This window comes from Chelonoidis abingdonii, chromosome 1, assembly GCF_003597395.2.
Source record: "Chelonoidis abingdonii isolate Lonesome George chromosome 1, CheloAbing_2.0, whole genome shotgun sequence".
In the NCBI taxonomy this organism is placed as follows: Eukaryota; Metazoa; Chordata; order Testudines; family Testudinidae; genus Chelonoidis; species Chelonoidis abingdonii.
The window spans coordinates 119,042,233-119,059,666 of record NC_133769.1 but is presented as its reverse complement, the minus strand read 5'-3'; the positions used below and the strand labels follow the sequence as shown (position 1 = coordinate 119,059,666).

At 42.1% G+C, this 17,434-nt stretch overlaps 1 protein-coding gene across 1 annotated transcript; it reads left to right on the top strand.

The window, feature by feature from the left end:
- The first annotated feature begins 1,605 nt into the window (after positions 1–1,605).
- On the top strand, positions 1,606–17,346 carry ATP6V1E1 (ATPase H+ transporting V1 subunit E1). The gene is made up of 9 exons (XM_032789333.2): positions 1,606–1,745; positions 5,894–5,959; positions 7,559–7,668; positions 8,528–8,594; positions 12,199–12,288; positions 13,799–13,867; positions 14,393–14,487; positions 15,732–15,819; positions 16,783–17,346. The coding sequence occupies exons 1-9, from the start codon at positions 1,713–1,715 to the stop codon at positions 16,843–16,845; spliced, it is 681 nt and encodes a 226-aa protein (XP_032645224.1). The 5' UTR covers positions 1,606–1,712; the 3' UTR covers positions 16,846–17,346.
- The last annotated feature ends 88 nt before the right edge of the window (positions 17,347–17,434 follow it).

The window sequence follows — 17,434 nt, the reverse complement described above, 5'->3', positions numbered from 1 at the left end:
TCTCCAGAGATTTGTGGATTTGCAGGATTGAGCCAGATCTGGAAACTTCACTGCATGATGGCTGGTGGAAAGGATAAAAAAAAATATAATTAGATGATAAATTCCAGCAGGAAATTTGGTAATCCTGACAATTGTATACTTGTTGGTGATCTTTTTAGGAAATTTTGCAGAAAAAAATTACTTGAAATAATGATGACAGAAGCTTTTACAAAAGCTGTATGTCTGAGATCCAGTCCACATAGGTACTGGTTATAGTTTACAGAATTTCTGGAGAGCTAGGAAAGAAGAAGATAATGGCAAGTCTGGGATCTTTTTTTAAAATTAAGTACAAGGAGAGAGTAAAATATGGAAACTTTGGACAACCAACACTAAATATAATACTGTTCTGATTCTTTGTGAAGTTACTTTAAACGTGATCATGTTATAATGTCCCAGTTGCTTCCTACACTAGAAACTCCTGAACTTTTTAAAAAAGTCTGTGTATATTTTTTTCTATATTTAATGGCTTGACAACTTTCATAAAGATTAAAGATTAATTCAAATAGCTGCCATAATCTGTTGTACTATTATTTCATTAGATGAGTTAAGATAATTAGCTTGTGTCAGAACATTATTTGGTTTGAGGCACTGTAAATGTTCAGGAAACAGAGACAACCCAAAATGTAGGGAGAAGTATGCATGTGACAAATATTCATTATGTAACTGAATAGTGCTATTTTCCAGTAATTCTGCAAACCAGAATAAATATATATGGCTGGGGGAAGCTGTTTTAAATCTGGACACAAGAAAGAATTGAAAAAAAAACCCACCAGAATTCTCGGTCATGTGAGAATGGACACAGTATTTGAGAATGCTCCCCAAAAAGGTGAATGAGGAATAATTTAGGTAACAAAATATCAGGCAAGACAGAGGAGGCAACAAATCTAGTTATTGTATCTCTGACGTACTTCTGTAATGAAATCCTGGAACTGTAGCTCTAAGCCATAAAAGTATAGTGGCCCTCAGTGCCCTCAGGAGGCATCATAAAACCATCCATACACGCATCTACAAGTTCTTTCTTGATCTTGCCACCTTTATGCTCCCTGTCTCTTCCTGATCTTGGCTTCTTGTATTCTTCCATACTACACCGTGCCTGGAATGCCCCATCCACCGCGCTGTCCTGTGATGCACTATTGCCAAACCAAAGCACTGAAAAATATTACGATTTTATAAAATAATGTCAGATCATTTATTTGCCTTCTGGTTTGGGGTCTTTTCAGGTCTGGGGTCAGGTTTTCAAGCCTTGGGAATTTTTTTTAAATGAACGCTGCCGTTCTCCTGTAGTGAAATGATTCCAGGTGCTTGGGCTGTAAGAAAAATACCAAACTGAGCAAGCGCTGCAGCTCCCCGGGTCACCGCTGCTGTGTCACCTCATAACACTGACAAGCTTGTTCCGGGCTGGTAACTAGGACGGAGATCAACTCCCTGGCTGGGGAGGCCACGCCCCCCGGTCTCACCAAGTCACACAATAGGTCTCCAGCGCGCACGCGCGGGCTTCCCGATGACGTCACCCAGTGCCTCGGTTCCCATTGGCGCAGGGCAGAGGTGAGGGGGGGGGAGTGACGTAGCCCCCGCGTCTGTGACCCGACCGGCCCGGATTTGGTTCAGTCAGATCCTGAAGAGCTCGAGTGTCCTCGGCAACCGTCACCCGCCGCCCTTCTCCCGCCGCAGCCATGGCGCTCAGCGATGCCGACGTCCAGAAACAGGTACCGGGCCCGGCCTGGCTCCTCGGGGGGCGGGGTCAGGCCGGTGCGCGCGCCCCGGGCGTGATTCTTCCTCAGGTCTCTTGCTGGAGCTGCTCCTCCCCGACCCGTTTGCTCTGGCCTGGACCATGCCAGGGGCTCAGGCCCTGGTGACGGGTGGGGACAGGTTCGTGGTTTTTTCATTGTATAAAATCTAATGACCGGGTCAAATAATCTTTATTTAAACACTGACCCCTAAAGTACTGAAACAGTTCAGTGTTGTGGTTTGTTTCCTGTCATTCGCACCTCAGCATGTGCTAATAATAACAACACATCTACAACTCACATTTCATGTCCAAAAAACAGGCCTCGAGATTCCAAAGCACAAGAATTTTCTATCGGTAGGACAGAAAGTTCTCGCTCTAAAGGCGAGAGAATGCCCTGCATCGACAATTAAAATAGCAGCCCTGGGGCTGCCGATGTCCAAGGTTGTGGGGAGCTTTGGGGACAGAGTTCAGGGCCATGGGCCAGTACATCCACCCATCCTCAGGTCTCCCCATGGGTTGTGGGATCCTCCCTCATTTCCTCCCCTAAAGGTCTTGTATTGTTGCTGTCACCATGCCCAGGACCTGGGCGAGGAGCAGCTGCATTGGTGGCAGTGCAGACCACACCAGTGCTGGAAAGTGCTGGGGGACTGAGTGGCTGTGGGGGTAGATAGGTAGGGGCTGGGGGGCTCTAGCCACCCCCCATCAACTTAGGGATTGCATTAATAACCAAAGCCCGGGATAGGAAGAGAAGCTTGTTTATGTCTCTTCATTCAAAGTGGACATGGTTTTTTTGTCAAGGTATGAAACTACTCATTAAAACAATAATCAAAAATAAAAGCTGTCTCATCCCCTTCTGACTATGATGACAGAGATAGTGCTATTGATATTTAAGATATTGGTGAACTATTGCTACACTCCTGGCAAAGGTAGTTGAGTAAAAAACCTCCCCCTTCCCCCATTTAAAGAGTGTCTGCTGAAGGAAGAACAGTGACAGCCTTGTACCATGGAGAAACAGCAACTGGAAAATCCTATGAATAATACCCATGCTAGCCGGTGAATAAGGGGATCTGACTGCAGACTGAACAATGGCATTTAAAAAAAATATCAGAACTTGTATTGGAAGTTCAGCGCATCTCCCAGTAGCATTGGGAGCTCCTGTGTTGACAGCAGACTGGGGGGTTGCTGAAGTATTTGGATGGCTTCTGAAGACAGGAGATGATGGAAGTGATCATGGTTGATCTGTTTTTATCATATTATTGTGCAAGTATCGGATCACCCTAACGCTCATCTGGTGTTTTGTACATGACATCAGATTATTTTGTACAGAAATTAGGTGTAAACTTGAATTTGATTATAATAGTTGAGCAGTACTTGCTTAGAGTCTGGCTCCTGGAGTGTGTAGACTCTTCAACTGTTTAATGACTTTTGTACTTCAGATCTGGAGGGAAAGCAGTCAGCTGTCAACAGCAGCTTAGTTTGTGCTGCTCCTTTGTAAATTTCCACTGAAGGATTGACTTTTTAAGCTATCTGGCTGTCCCTTTGAGTCTGGACACACACTGTTCTCATTGACAGTAAATAGTGTCCTTGATAACAACTGGTCTGATCTGAATTGAAAATGGTGCACAGTGATGAAAATTGCACAGATCCAGTCAATGCTGGTCAGTGAAGTTTCCTCTCAAGTGATGGGCAGATCAAACAAGTTTGATGCGGAATCAGCAGTTCCTTTTCAGGTCCCATAAATGCTTACTGCATCTCTTCCCTTCTCATTCAGCAAATCTGATTGGCAAAGGACCACTGTGTAGTGATTACACAAACAGTAATTTAGCATCCCTATTTGCCTTCTGGAGAGCCTGCCTTCACTTGCACAACCAAACTTTTTGGCATGTCTTCAATTATCATAACTTGAGCTCGCACTGTTAGTCAATATGGGACTGAACTTGAAGGGTGAGCTTTAACATTGGAAGGGGAATAGATCCTAACACTGGAGCTCTGTTCTGTATTCAAATCTAACAACTGTAATATATCTGTAATTGGATTTTGTTCGGCTAAAAAATAGAGGATCCTGTCCTTGTATTAACTGAAAATGCAAAACACAGTAAACTGCATGACAGGTCAGTATAGGCCCTGATAGAGGTAGGAAACAGTTTGACCATATCACTTTCAATAAGCTCAATATTTTCAGTTTAAGAGACCCTCCCATGACCACTTCCAATACTTGGTTCATTCCGCAGACCACAGTTTGAAGATTGTGTTGCAGTTGGTTGAATAGTAAGCAAGCCCTTTTAATGCTAACTTAATACATTACCTACCATCTGTGGGAATTTAATCAAAGACTATTACAATTCTTGGAAAATCCACCAGCCTTCTTTCTCTCGGAAACTCTCTGGGGTAAGGGCCGTCAATTTTGGGAGAAACTAAGCTCTCTTCACAAAAATAAAACTAAGTTTGCCAAATGTCCTATTAAAACTTACACTATTCTGAGATGTGGAAGTTCCATCTTGTTCTCTGCATTCTGCAAACAACAAAATGAGCTTTTGATCCCCTTGGTCTGGGAACTCAAGCTTTTCACAGTAATAGGATACTTTTTGATGTTTGCAGGCAATGCTGTGTGCTAGTGAGATGGCAACATGGGGAAATTGTAGTGTCACACAATTTCTCTCTTATCCTCTGAGTAAGGAGGCAGAGTTTCTTGAAGCACCCAATGTAATCCTAGTGCTGCTAGAACTAATTCTGCCAAGTAGTATGATGTTACATGACAAATTGGTCGTCCCTCCCAGCAGTGGGTATTCCCAATTTGTATTCTGAGTCCCACTGAGATACTCTGCTTCAAGCTTAGTTTGGCTCCTAAAATCAGAAAATTAACTCAATCGCTAACTCTTTCCCTCCCCACCCACTCCCAGTTCTGCTCTCTGAAACAAAGCCAGAGTTCCTCCTTGGTTTGATCTGGCCATTGCTAAAATCACTATTCATGCCAGAATCACTTTCCTCTGGAGAACTGAGATTCCTTCTTTTATGATGGTCCCTATGCTCTGTACTCCAGAGGATTTTAGAAAGCTGTGGTCCAATGATTTCATCCACAAAGTGGGCCCATAACTAATACTTGGAGTCATATAATCTCTGAATCCAAATCCAAATTGTTGTTTTGGTTTTCAGAACACACTCTTCATCCACTTGTTCTGCCCTGCGTGTCTGAACTTCTCCATCTATGGCCTGTCTACTCACTTCACTTTCCTTTCATCCCCTGAAGCACAGGCTCTACTGCACATGTTGACCTATCTTCCTAGTCAGATTCTTTTCTCTGTAGTCATGTGTACAAAGGATGTAAATGGCAATCCTTCCTACATGTTGCTGTGGCTTGCCTTGTCCAAGAAAAGTCTCTTCACTACTGTCTGTATATTGAAACCGTCTGTACAGCATAGGCCACTCAATGATTAGCATACTGTTGCCCAGAGTTGGTTACAACATAGTTTCAAGCTGCAGTGTAGTTAGGACTGCTATTGAACATGCCCAAGGCTTTGGTCTGAACTTCTAGCCCAGTCACAGAACGGTGAAGTTTACAACGTACTGGAATCGTATTGCAACTTGGTCCCCTAACTGTTGCATGTACAGGTCAAATATTGTTTTTTGTTTTTTGGGTTTTTTTTAAATGGCTCTAACTAGAAAGGTTCATGTATGCAGGTCCTTGAAGCAGTTCATAATGCACTTTAAGCTTCTCCCCACCCATCACAGACTATTGCACAACTCTTTAAGTATACTTATAATCAGGGCTTTGGAGTGAAGCCTGGAACTGGAGTCCGGAGCAGCTCTGGAGCAGTAGGTTTTTGCCTGGAGCTGGAGCGGAGCCAGAGCAAAGCTCCAAAGCCCTGCTTATAACCCAGGGAAGAGCTGCTGATGCTATCCAGAGAAATGGTGTTAGATGGAACCTTGTCTAAAACAGCCCCTGGCTGTTTCTCTTCTAAACTCGTGTGACTTGTTTGCTTGTTAGGTAGGAGGAAAACAAGAGCCGCTATTGTATGTGAGATGGGATTTGGGGTGTGTGTGGAAATATTGTGGAGTTCAAAGGAAAAGTGTTTCTCGAGCAGGTGCTTCTCAGCAGAATGTAACTGTGTGTCTGTTCTGTTACAGATCAAGCATATGATGGCTTTCATTGAGCAGGAAGCCAATGAAAAGGCTGAAGAAATAGATGCCAAGGTAACAAACAAAAAAGCCATTAGATGGTTTAATATCAGGAACTCCAAAAGGAGGAGGATTGTATCTGATATTCTGAGTTGCTTCCCAGTAATACCGTCAAAAACAGTTCTACAATATTCCTAGAAGCCATGTGTTTTATTTTTTTTTTGTCATGTAATTCCTGTATTGGAGCAAATTAACTACTGAATACAGTTAAATATTTTAGTTTGTGCTAAATTAATACAATCAAGGGAACTGAGCTGGAGCTGCCCTTTCACCTGGAGTCTCCTTATTAATGCCTAGATGTGAACACATTTGTATACAAGATTACATGTTGATTTGTTAATACTTCAGGGGAGCTAAGGGTAGTATGAGCATGGATTTTGCATAAAACAGACTGGGTTAAATTGGTCCCTATAACTTCAGTGGAGTTACAGAGATGAATGTGACCCATTTCTACATTTGTTTTACTTAAGGCTTGTGTACACACGAACTTTCACCAAAATAACTAAATTGGTTTTAATTCTCATTTCTTAGTTTTGGTGTAAATCTGTGTGTAGATGCTCTTATTCCTGAATAAAAATAGGACAGTTAATCCATTGCCAGCTATGATTTGCAGCCATGTTAAGGAACCACAGCATAGATTTTAAATAGAGTTGGGGGGAAAGCATGACCACTTCTATGTTAACAAAATGGAATGCATTATGCCAAAGTTGTAAGGATTCACTAATCAATCATTAGTGGTTGACTACATTACACATTAGGGCCAATTATATGAGTTTATATTGGAAAAGAAGGTCTAAAGTATGGATCCGTTGGAATGATAGCCAATGTCTTGTTGAAATGAGATTGTGAATATGATCAGTTTAGCACAGTAGTTTACATACTAGAAATGCTTATGCAAAGTGACTGAGCAAATACATTGCTTATTTTTTCTTATTTCTTAATTCTAAAACAGGCCCTATCACTTCTCTCAAAGTATGGGTAAATAGTCAAGACTCACAACACTTTTGTAGCTGGGTATTTGTAAATAGTGTACAACTCTTACCATGTTTTCATATGTGAGAGGACTAACCATGCTCTAAGAAGGCAGTAACTCCCACGTGTATCCTTGTTTAAGGCTTAACGGTGAGTGGTTCAAGAACAGTAAAATAATTGTGCTACATTGACAGTTATAATATTTAGTGATTCTTTCCCGTCGCCTTTACTGCTGCAAAGATTAAACCAATTCTAGAATTCAGACAGAACAAGTGTCGTGGATTGGACTTCTGGTTACTCCTAGTTAGCCTACTAGTCTTTGCTCACTAGCTGATACTTGAGAATGTATATCATCCCTATTTCAGGAATCAAAACTGGACAGGAAAGCAAATGATAGGTGCCAAACAAGGATATTGCAGTGGTCAGATTAACTGAGCAGCAATTAGTAAGACTCTGGTTCAGCAAAGAATGTGCTTAAATCTCACTGACTTAAGTGAGATTTAAGGTACACACTTAAATGCTTTGCTTAATTAGTACCTTGAGTCTCATCACCTAGCCTTTAGTTATGTGAAGTGAATTAAGTATCTTCTAGAAGTCTATGGAGTCAGCCTCAATTTCAACTGTATGACTGCTTCTCTGTAGGCAGAAGAAGAGTTCAACATTGAGAAGGGTCGCCTGGTGCAGACACAGAGACTGAAAATCATGGAGTACTATGAAAAGAAGGAAAAACAAATTGAACAACAGAAGAAAATGTAAGTCACTGAAGCTGCCTGGCCTGCTACAGAGTTTGAAAAAATCAGCAGCTTGCCAGTGATACACAAACAATCTTTCGCTAGCAAGCAGAGAGGACGTAGCTAAACATTTTTCATATGTCAAAATTCACATTCTGCAGAAAAGGTTTAAATCTTTACTATTGAGAAGAAAATTTGAATGTGGACTTGAGGCACTGTAATCTTCCTGAATCTGCAGAGACACTGTTGCTACTGTTTACAGCTTTCCCAAACACATCAAAATTGGCAACTTTTACAGCAGCAGAGTGAAGCTGACCTGGCATTGATGCTTCTTATAGGAAAACATATCCTCAATTTATTGGGACAAGGGGTGGATAGGTAATAGCCTCAGCTCTTCCCCAATTGAAAGATTCTGGATTGATTTGTGGTAAGGTAGGGAAGAGAAAACTCTCTCTTCCAGCTGCTGAGGGTACGTGAGGGCCTTGCTGGCAAGCTTCAGATACATCAGCCATAGGCTAATTATAAATAGTCCCGTGCAAAGTGCAGGGATAATACCTAAAGAGAACAGCAGATGTGGTGGAGGGGTCTAACAAACCCTTTATGCTCTGTCCTGCTCCATCGCTGGCACAACTAATTCTATCAGTACTGGTCTTGGTGGCTAGTTTCTCTTGAGTAGTTTTTCTGTTTTTGTTGTCACTTGTGCAAATTCAATGGAGGATGGCTTTCATAGTAAGCGAGGAATTTATCATAACTGCTCTTGAAGCAGATTCCAATAAGTGAACTGGCTTGTGTTCAACACACAGTGTGTTTAAAATATTTGCTGTGCCACTCGCCATCTAAAGCTTGATGCACTGATTCAATTTTTCCATGCAACCTACAGTCAGATGTCCAACCTGATGAATCAGGCAAGATTGAAGGTCCTCAAGGCAAGAGACGACCTTATTTCAGTGAGTATATATTGCCTCTATAATAAAGGGACAGAGGATTCTCCCCATCAGAAATTAAGGAATTACCTGGTCCAACCACTAAACAAGCATCTGATCTATTTATTTATTTATTTATTTATTTATAGTGATCAAATGAGATATATGTACTTGAAGCATACGTAGACTAAAAAAGTGGCTTTGCTAGCTGTCTTTAAAAAAACATTCTTAGTTGGTGGCCTTCTGTACATGTGAAGTCAGGCTTTTTTTGGCATACACTAGTATCGTGTTTTCACAGCTACACTGCTGTTTAGGGAAGATCTATCTGTCTGCCAGGAATCTCAGTTGCAGTCTGTGGTTGAGTTCAGCCCTGGACAGCAGCTGATCTTTATTCACAGAATGGGAAATGTCTCTTACACAACTGAGTGCAAAAAGAGGAAGCAACTGGGTGCAAGAGGCCCACAAAATGCCAAGTTGCTTCAGGCAACTAGAACTGAATGTATGCAGTGATACTGAATGGCTGGGCTTCAGCAAACTTGACAAGCACTTAGTGTAAATAAATGCTACCAGAAAAATCCACATAGTGGACTGACTGTCTCCAACAGTGGCCCAGGATGGATGGAAAGCCTTTCATCTTGGTCTGTGTGGTGGAGAGTTTATGCCTGGGAGCATGAAGACTTATAACCCCTGTAATCATCTTGTCATAGATAATATATCGGTTACATTCACTGTGAATAACAGTAGCCATACTCCAATGTTACGAAAGGCCTCAGTTATAGCTTCTGTGAGGATAACTTGCCAATCACATGATGTGTAAAGTCCCTTGTCCTGTCTGAGGCACACGCTTGTGTTTCAAATACTAGGTGATGCTGCTGAGCCATCAGATAGTCCTGTTCGTGAGAACTACAGAAATGAAGAAGAATAAAATACCATCTGTAGTATTGCTTGTTCACAGCACTGTTCTGAAAAAGGATTTGGTAGGAGGGAATATCAGCACAGATATAGGATCTTTGATTCTTTCATCCTAGTGCCACATTTGTCAACCATTGTGAATTTGGTGAGATTTCTAATACTGTGTATTTAGAGGAGAAGGGTGAGGAAATAGTTAACTCCATTGTGAAACGATCTGTGTTGAATAATCTCTCCCTGACCATGCTTTGAGTTGACACAGGCACATGCTTCTGAATGGTGCATAAGACATTTCCTTCCTCATTTTAAAGTATTTCAAGTCCTATTGTACTAACTCAGACTTACCTTCTTGTTACTTGGTCTCCAAAAGGCTGACCAGTAAGGGAAAGGAACTTCCAGAATTTTTGGATTCTAGGGTAAAGGCATAACTAGATTTGACAGAGAGGGGAACTCGGGATGGTCTTGTTAATACTCTAGCATTCAAAACATAATACATCCTCTTGTTTATCAAGACAGACTTTCCTGCCCATGGAATCACTTGTATCGGTATTTCTCTGCTTCTGTTTGAAAGGTTACAACAGCACGTCATGGGGTTGCATCTATTTATATATGTACCATAACATTTCAGGGGGGGTTTTGGCGGAGGGCGGGGGGGAGTGGATGACTGTACTCAGATTGAGACTTTAGGATATTTTATTTTTCTGGGACATTGAGGAAAGAATATTTGAAGGAGAGATGATGTGGTAGATAGGAGCAGAGTAACAGGGCAGCAGCAGAAATCCTTAAACATGGACCCCAAAATAGGGTGAAAGACCTCTGTGAAGTAAGGCTTGATGCTCTGTTGCCTCAGAACAGAGAATCCAGACTTTAATGTCAAAATTTACACTGACAGATGGCGCACTTTACTAATTTACCACAGACAAATAGAGGTCCACAGCCATATTTATTTGAGCTCTTTCAATAGACTGATGAACAAAGTACTCCTCTACGCTGTGTTATATCAGGGTAGAGGTGTATATTTTGATTAATGAAAACAGGATGCTCGGAGCTATTAAAAATTAATAGAACAGGGATCTGGGCTGCGAGAATAATTAGTCTCCCTTAGGCCATGTTTAGGATGTGCTATGCAGCTTTGACTACTTTATAGATCTTAACTTAGAGTATCTAACTTCTCAAAAGTGAAGACAGCCAGGTGAGCACGCAAGAAAAATACTGCTATTCTTTGGTACTGAATTCAGTCTAAATTTAATGTCACCTACTGTAGGTAGCACTATTCTCCCAGGCTGGAGTCTTCTACCTGGCCAGTTCTAGAATGTTATGATCACTTTGCAGATTTGTATTTTGCATGAGAAGGATTTCTGTACAATTTTGGGGTAGGAAAAAGAAGTTGTAGTTGATTGCTCTCTAAGGCAGCATGCAGTATATCATAGAAATGTAGGGCTGGGGGGACCTCAAGATATCACCATGTCAATTCCATCTCATCCTGGTGGGGATAATTTGTACCTAGACCATCCCTGACAAGCGTTTTGTCTAATCCATTCTTAGAATCTTCCAGTGATGGGGATTCCACAACCTCCCTAGGTAACCTGGTTCCAGTGTTTTATTAGCCTTAATAATTAATTAGAAAGTTTTTATTAATAGCAAACCTAAATCATCTTTGCTTCAAACTAAGCTGATTACTTCTTATCCTACTCTCAGTGGCCATAGGGAACAATTGATCACCATCCTCTTTATGACAAACTTTTACATATTTTAAGACTTATGGCCTCCCCTCAGTCTTCTCTTTTCAGACTAAATCTCCCCAATTCTTTCAACCTCTTAATAGGTCAGATTTTCTAAACCTCTTACCATTTTTGTTGCTCTCCTCTGGACTCTCCAGTTTGCCCAACTCTTTCTTAAAATGTAGTGCCCAAAACTGGATACAGTTCTCCAGCTGAGGCCTTACCAGTGCTGAGTAGAATTGGACAATTATCTCACATTGCGTAAATATGACACTTCTGTTAATACATCTTGAAGCAGTAGACAGTAGGAAAAACAACTCTAGCTCATTCAGCTAGCATAGCATTAATGAACGGACTAGGCATTGCTTGTGGATAGGTAACCCTTTACTACAGTAGAACCTCAGAGTTCTGAACACCTTGGGAATGGAGGTTGTTCATAACTCTGAACAAAACATCATGGTGGTTCTTTCAAAAGTTTACAACTGAACATTGACTTAATAGCTTTAAAATTTCACTATGCAGGAGAAAATGCTGCTTTCCCTTTTATTTTTTTTAGTAGATTATGTTTAACACAGTACTGTACTAGTTTGGGAGGGGACNGGGGGGGGAGAAGAGGAGGGGTGGGCACTCTGCTGCTGCCTGACTGTGTACTTCCAGTTCCAAATGAGTTGTGTGGTTGACTGGTCAATTTGTAATTCTAGTATTCATAACTCTGAGATTTACTGTACTATGATTTTTCCTTGCCTGTAAAAAGGAATTTGTGGTTAACATTCACTTTGGGTACTGAACAAGGTAGTGGGGAAAGAAGACCTTTTGTGAAAGCTGTTGCTCAGTGCACACAGAGAGGAGGGTCTGGACTGAATTATCAGCTGCACTGTAGGCTTGCTTCTTGGCAGGGTGCATAGCTGCAGTAAGAGTACAGGAGGATGGTAGGCATAGAACCAAATGGAGAAACAGGAGGACTTTTGCTGACCTGATCTCTTCTCTTCTTTCTGTAGGATTTGCTGGCTGAGGCCAAGCAGAGACTTGCTAAGGTGGTGAAGGATGGTGCCAGGTACCAGACACTGCTGGATGGACTGGTTCTACAGGTAAAATACTCAAGCCATAGCAAAAGGCTGACTGCATCCCTAGCCTCAAACACAAACACTCTGTAGGAGTACTACTACTGTTTGGAGTCTACCTAGAACAGGCATATTTAAAACTACCACTTTCGCTGTACTTCCCAGTCTTACCTCACAAGGCCCCAGTGTACTTGAGATTGGGAAGAGGTGGGTGGGGTGCAGAAAGCTTAAATTCTTGAGTACTTTCATCTTACATCTGAATATGAGAGAAACAAAAACACAATGTAACGGTCACAGAACACTATATAACTGCTGCATCTTAAGATGTCCTTAAGTGAGCACAGCTCAGGAGTGCACACTTCAGGAGAGAGATGTGCACATCTCGAGTTTCTACTGCACATTCTCAGGATGAGCACTTCAAATGCACACTCTGGAAAACATTTCCTTCAGCCCCCCACAAAGTTTAGGAAAGTGCACATTCCTGTCTGTTTTCATTCCAAATTTTACACCAAATCCAGACTTGTATGGCTGTAGCTTTGAGCAGGGTTTTTTCTATGGTTTGGTATGTCTGTCTGTCTGATAGATGCTGCTCCCCTAAAAACTACATGTCTGGCTAAAAATTCCACTTCAGACTTTTTTAGCCCCATAAATTTTACTTTTGGAATTCTTGCAAATGCAAGTAAGGGTTTTAATGGAAACTTGTACCTCAACTATAGTGGCCACCACTGGCAACTGTTCTAATACAAGAGCTTGTCATAAATATTACCCCATGTCCTTTAGTTAACTCTTTAAAGTGTAATTTTCTCCTCTGCAGTCTTAACAGTTTCTGTTCTCTTTCAAGTCTTGGTTTTGATCCAATATTTCTTTCCTCTTGCCACTCTTCTGTGTTGAGGGTGCCTTGAAACCTGTAGTCTACGTTACTCCATAGCACAGATCAATAGTGTACTTCTAATTACCTGTCTTGCTGTCAGGCCCTGCCTGTTGCTGTTCACTTGCACACTGCATGACCCAATCTCTCTGTGTTTTGGAATGAACGTTTGTCTTGGTCAGAAGTCTGATGCACTATGTGATCTCCAGCTTGTAGTACTGTCCACTTATTCCTGTAATAGTTTGGCGCAGTTGGTAGTATCTGTTCAGAGACCAAAGACTGCTGCATGCCGTAACTAGAAGCTGCATATTTGCTCAGTCTAGTGTGTGACTGTTTGATTCTAAGCCTGCCTTTTCTCATTCTTCTCATCCAACCCTCAGTGTTGTCCAGATTTAGTTGCTGTTGCACCTTAATCAGGATTATTTACTTCCTGCATGAACAAAACCATTGGTTCCCATGGGTTGCCCAGTAATCGATAGTCCTATTTCAGAATGACAGTAAAAAGGGGACTTGTAACCAATGAACTTTCATCTTCACTGTATGAAATAAGTAATGGCAGAAAGTTGCTTAGTCTTATAACTAACCCCCAAAAATGACAGGAACGGATGAATCAATTATAAGATGATGGGAGTTTCCTTCATCTCCTCTTACAATAGTTGTCTCGTATAGGGTTTCTACCAGCTGCTTGAGCCCAGACTGAATGTCCGTTGCCGGAAACAGGATCTCTCTATGGTTAAGGTAAGGGGGTTCTGGCTACAGTAGCGTAAAATATCTCCAAAAGCAAAGCCAGGGGATTGTGACTGCAAAGTTCTCTCGCTTGGAATCTGTTAGACAAGATCATAAGGCAGTGGGGCTGGGGCGCTTCACTACCAAGTAAAACACTTCTGTTGCAAATACCTCATCTCTTGCATTATATGCTCTTCAGGTTGGGGAGTGCCTTCCTCTGTGTGTTTGAAAAACACCCAGCAAACTTTAGGTACTGCCATAATATAAGGAATGATGGCAGCTGCTACTGGTTCAAGATACAAAGGGAGGAGTAAATGTGTTGCAAAGTAGGTAGGCCACAAGCATTTTTCCTACAGCACCACCTTCCTGGAGAGGCTGAACTAATGAATGAGATTGTGGCATCTAATTGATTATTTCCCCTCTGTGCCTGTTCCACTCATGCAAACTAAGTAGCCATTAGTTCTGTGCAATGCTAGCAGAGGGCTCCGTGTATCTTTCAAATCTCTGGCCTGAAGTGGAATATCTATTGTGTTCCAGGCTGCTGTACAGAAGAGCATCCCCATCTACAAAGCTGCTACCAAAAAAGACATTGATGTTCACATTGACCAGCAGACATTCCTGCCAGAAGATATGTAAGGAATACAGTAGCTTTTAGTGCTGAGTAGTAACTTGTTGGCAATTCAATGCACTGTTAACTGTTGAGGGAGTCTGAAACATCCCTTATGGGAAATGGCAAAAGGAGTACCACTGAGAGCACATCTGCCACTAGTCAGTGGGAGTTGACTCCTCCTGACACTGAAGATCTATCCTCTTACCTGTTGTGCAGTTTCCCAGACAACTAACAATGATAGTTATCTTGCTGCAGCCCCCAAACCAATTCACAGCGCAGGGGAATGTTTGGTCTAGGGCAATGGTTCTCAAAGCTGGTCCGCTGTTTCATCAGGGAAAGGGGCCGGGCTGGGCCGTTTTCCTGCCATGTCTGCAAGTTCAGCCGATGGCGGCTTCCACTGGCTGCGGTTCACGGCTCCAGGCCAGTGGGGGCTGCGGGAAGCGGTACAGGCCGAGGGATGTGCTGGCCACCCTTCCTGCAGCCCCCATTGGCGGAACCTGTGGGCACAGCAGGTAAATGACCCAGCCCGCCAGGGGCTTTTCCTGAACAAGTGGCAGACCAGCTTTGAGAAGCACTGGTCTAGGCAACAGCAATTAGTAACTCAGTATAACTTCTCAGTCTGTTAGAGATGAAAGGAATGCAAGTGCAGCCCAAGTTTAATGTTCAACATAAAGCAAAGAACAAAGTTGTGAGGGGGAATGAGTGGGTTATAGGTATTCAACTCATAGGCTTTGTCCTCCAAAACTGCCAGAAAATTGGTTCCGTAACATAGGAAGGAACACTTGAATGATGCACTCAAGTTAAGATCTAATGAACTTGCTACATAGAGCTATGAATCGTACAAGAACTAACACTTCTAAGGGTATCTGTATAGTACATTGCCTCTTTTCCCAAAATCTGAAAATTAACCCTTGCAGCATAATTTATATTTATTGGGTGGTGGAGAGGAGGCTCAGCTGGTTACTTCAGTCAATCATTTTTCATACCTAAATTTCCCTAGGTCCAATCTATCCTTAAAACACTAGGTGGTGATGACCCTTGCCCATTAGGATGCTCTGCAAACACCATTGTTCGAGCTTTCTCATTCTCTTCATCACCTTATTTTAGCTTCCCATGTAATGGGAGTAAGATTGGAGTCCATTTAAAGGCAGAAAGGAGGCCACACACTTCTACTGATTCATCCCTTTGACACACATGCTAGCAGTTGTGTGGGAGAGTGGCTTTTTGTCCAGTTGAGGTCTGTTATAATGTCTGTTTTCTCTCTAGTGCCGGAGGTGTTGAGATCTATAACAGTGATGGTAAAATCAAGGTTTCCAATACCCTGGAAAGCCGGCTGGATCTCATAGCCCAGCAGGTGAGTTTGGGAAAGAGGGAGTTGGAGCCCTCTCTACTCAATCTGGTAAGATGAACATGGCATGAAAGGAGAGAGCCTGATTGGTAAAGTGGAAAGCTTCATCTTGAAGTCAGCATCCCTTAGTCTCAATTATCCTCATCTTCAAAATAATTTATGGGATCAGGTCTCTTTAAATGGATGACAAGCAAACAGTTGCAAAAAGTAGATTTGAAAATTAAACTATCTAGCTGGTTGTATGGAGGCTGGAGAGAAGCACATCTCTACCACAGTAAGAAATTCTCTCTTCAGAGTTTTATGCTTAGCTAGGTTTTTGAGAAGCTAGATTATTGAAAGACAGTCTCTAAAGAACCAAACTGCATTGAAAGATCGTATAACTGAATACTACAAAAACAGATGGTGGTCATAAAACTCCACTGCTAGTGGCAGTACATGGGATAATAGAGAACCCTTCCACTAGACAACGTGAGAATCTTCTAAAGTCCAGTGCAGAAAGAAGACCTTGCAACCCCACCATGCCTCCAATGAATCTTGGTTTTGGAAATATAGACCTCCATTATCAAAAGAGTAAACTCTGTCATTGGGAGAGATTTAGGGTAAGCTAATCTAGAAACAATTGTGTCCATAACTAATGCAGATAATGGATTTGATCTAGGTGGAGTGATCACATGCCTGAGCTTAACAGGTGATCCCTCTGGCTCAGGCTGCAACAGTGTTAGTGATCGTAGTCTGCTCACAGTGAGAAAGCACCACCAGTATCTGGCAGGTGAACTTGTAACTCCCCTAAAGAGTTGGCTGCACTGACAGAAGTCCTCTATTCATTCATGTCTCCAGCATGAAACTGCAGCTGAGGATTTCTTAACTTTTGTGCATATTAAGTTGCTGTTAGTGCTTAACTATTTTAGTATTAATTACTGTGCTGTTCTGTACACAGCCTCTTAACTGGTGCACCCACTCTCTCAACAGATGATGCCAGAAATCCGAGGGGCACTCTTTGGTGCCAATGCCAACAGGAAGTTTTTGGACTAAACCTGAGGGAAAGTGGAATCTTCTCCACTGCCATAGTGAGGAGAGATGCAAAAAAGCATCTGGTCATTTAAACTCTAAAAAAAAGTACCTTTTCAATGCTATAATGTGTTGTCCAATGTGTGTTCTTCAGTGGAATAATTTTGCATAACCGCTGCGCTTTGCCTGACTTATCAAGTGGTTACATTGTATTAATCAAAATGAGGTGAAGACCAACCCATCCAGAAGTGACGCTGCAGAATGGATGCAGCTGGGCTCTTGGCTTGTCCTGCACTCCTGTGGCTATAGTTAAATTAGTGATTGTGAAGTACTATGCTGCCCATGGGAGCAACCTTTCCAGTTAAGGGCTTCTCAGTGTTCTGTTACACAGAGGGCATGCACCCCTTCCCTGGGCGAGAAGCCTAGCTTGTTATTTGGTCAGGCCCAGAGTTTTCTGTTCTGTATATGTGAGTAAAAGTCTGAGCCTGTCCTACTTAATTTATTAAAAATAAAGAGATGTGTGTATACGGAGTGCACTGTAGTCTTTGACCAGCATACTGTGACTCAAGAATAACTAGAAGTTGGGTAGGGATGTCTAGGTCAACAGCTAAGT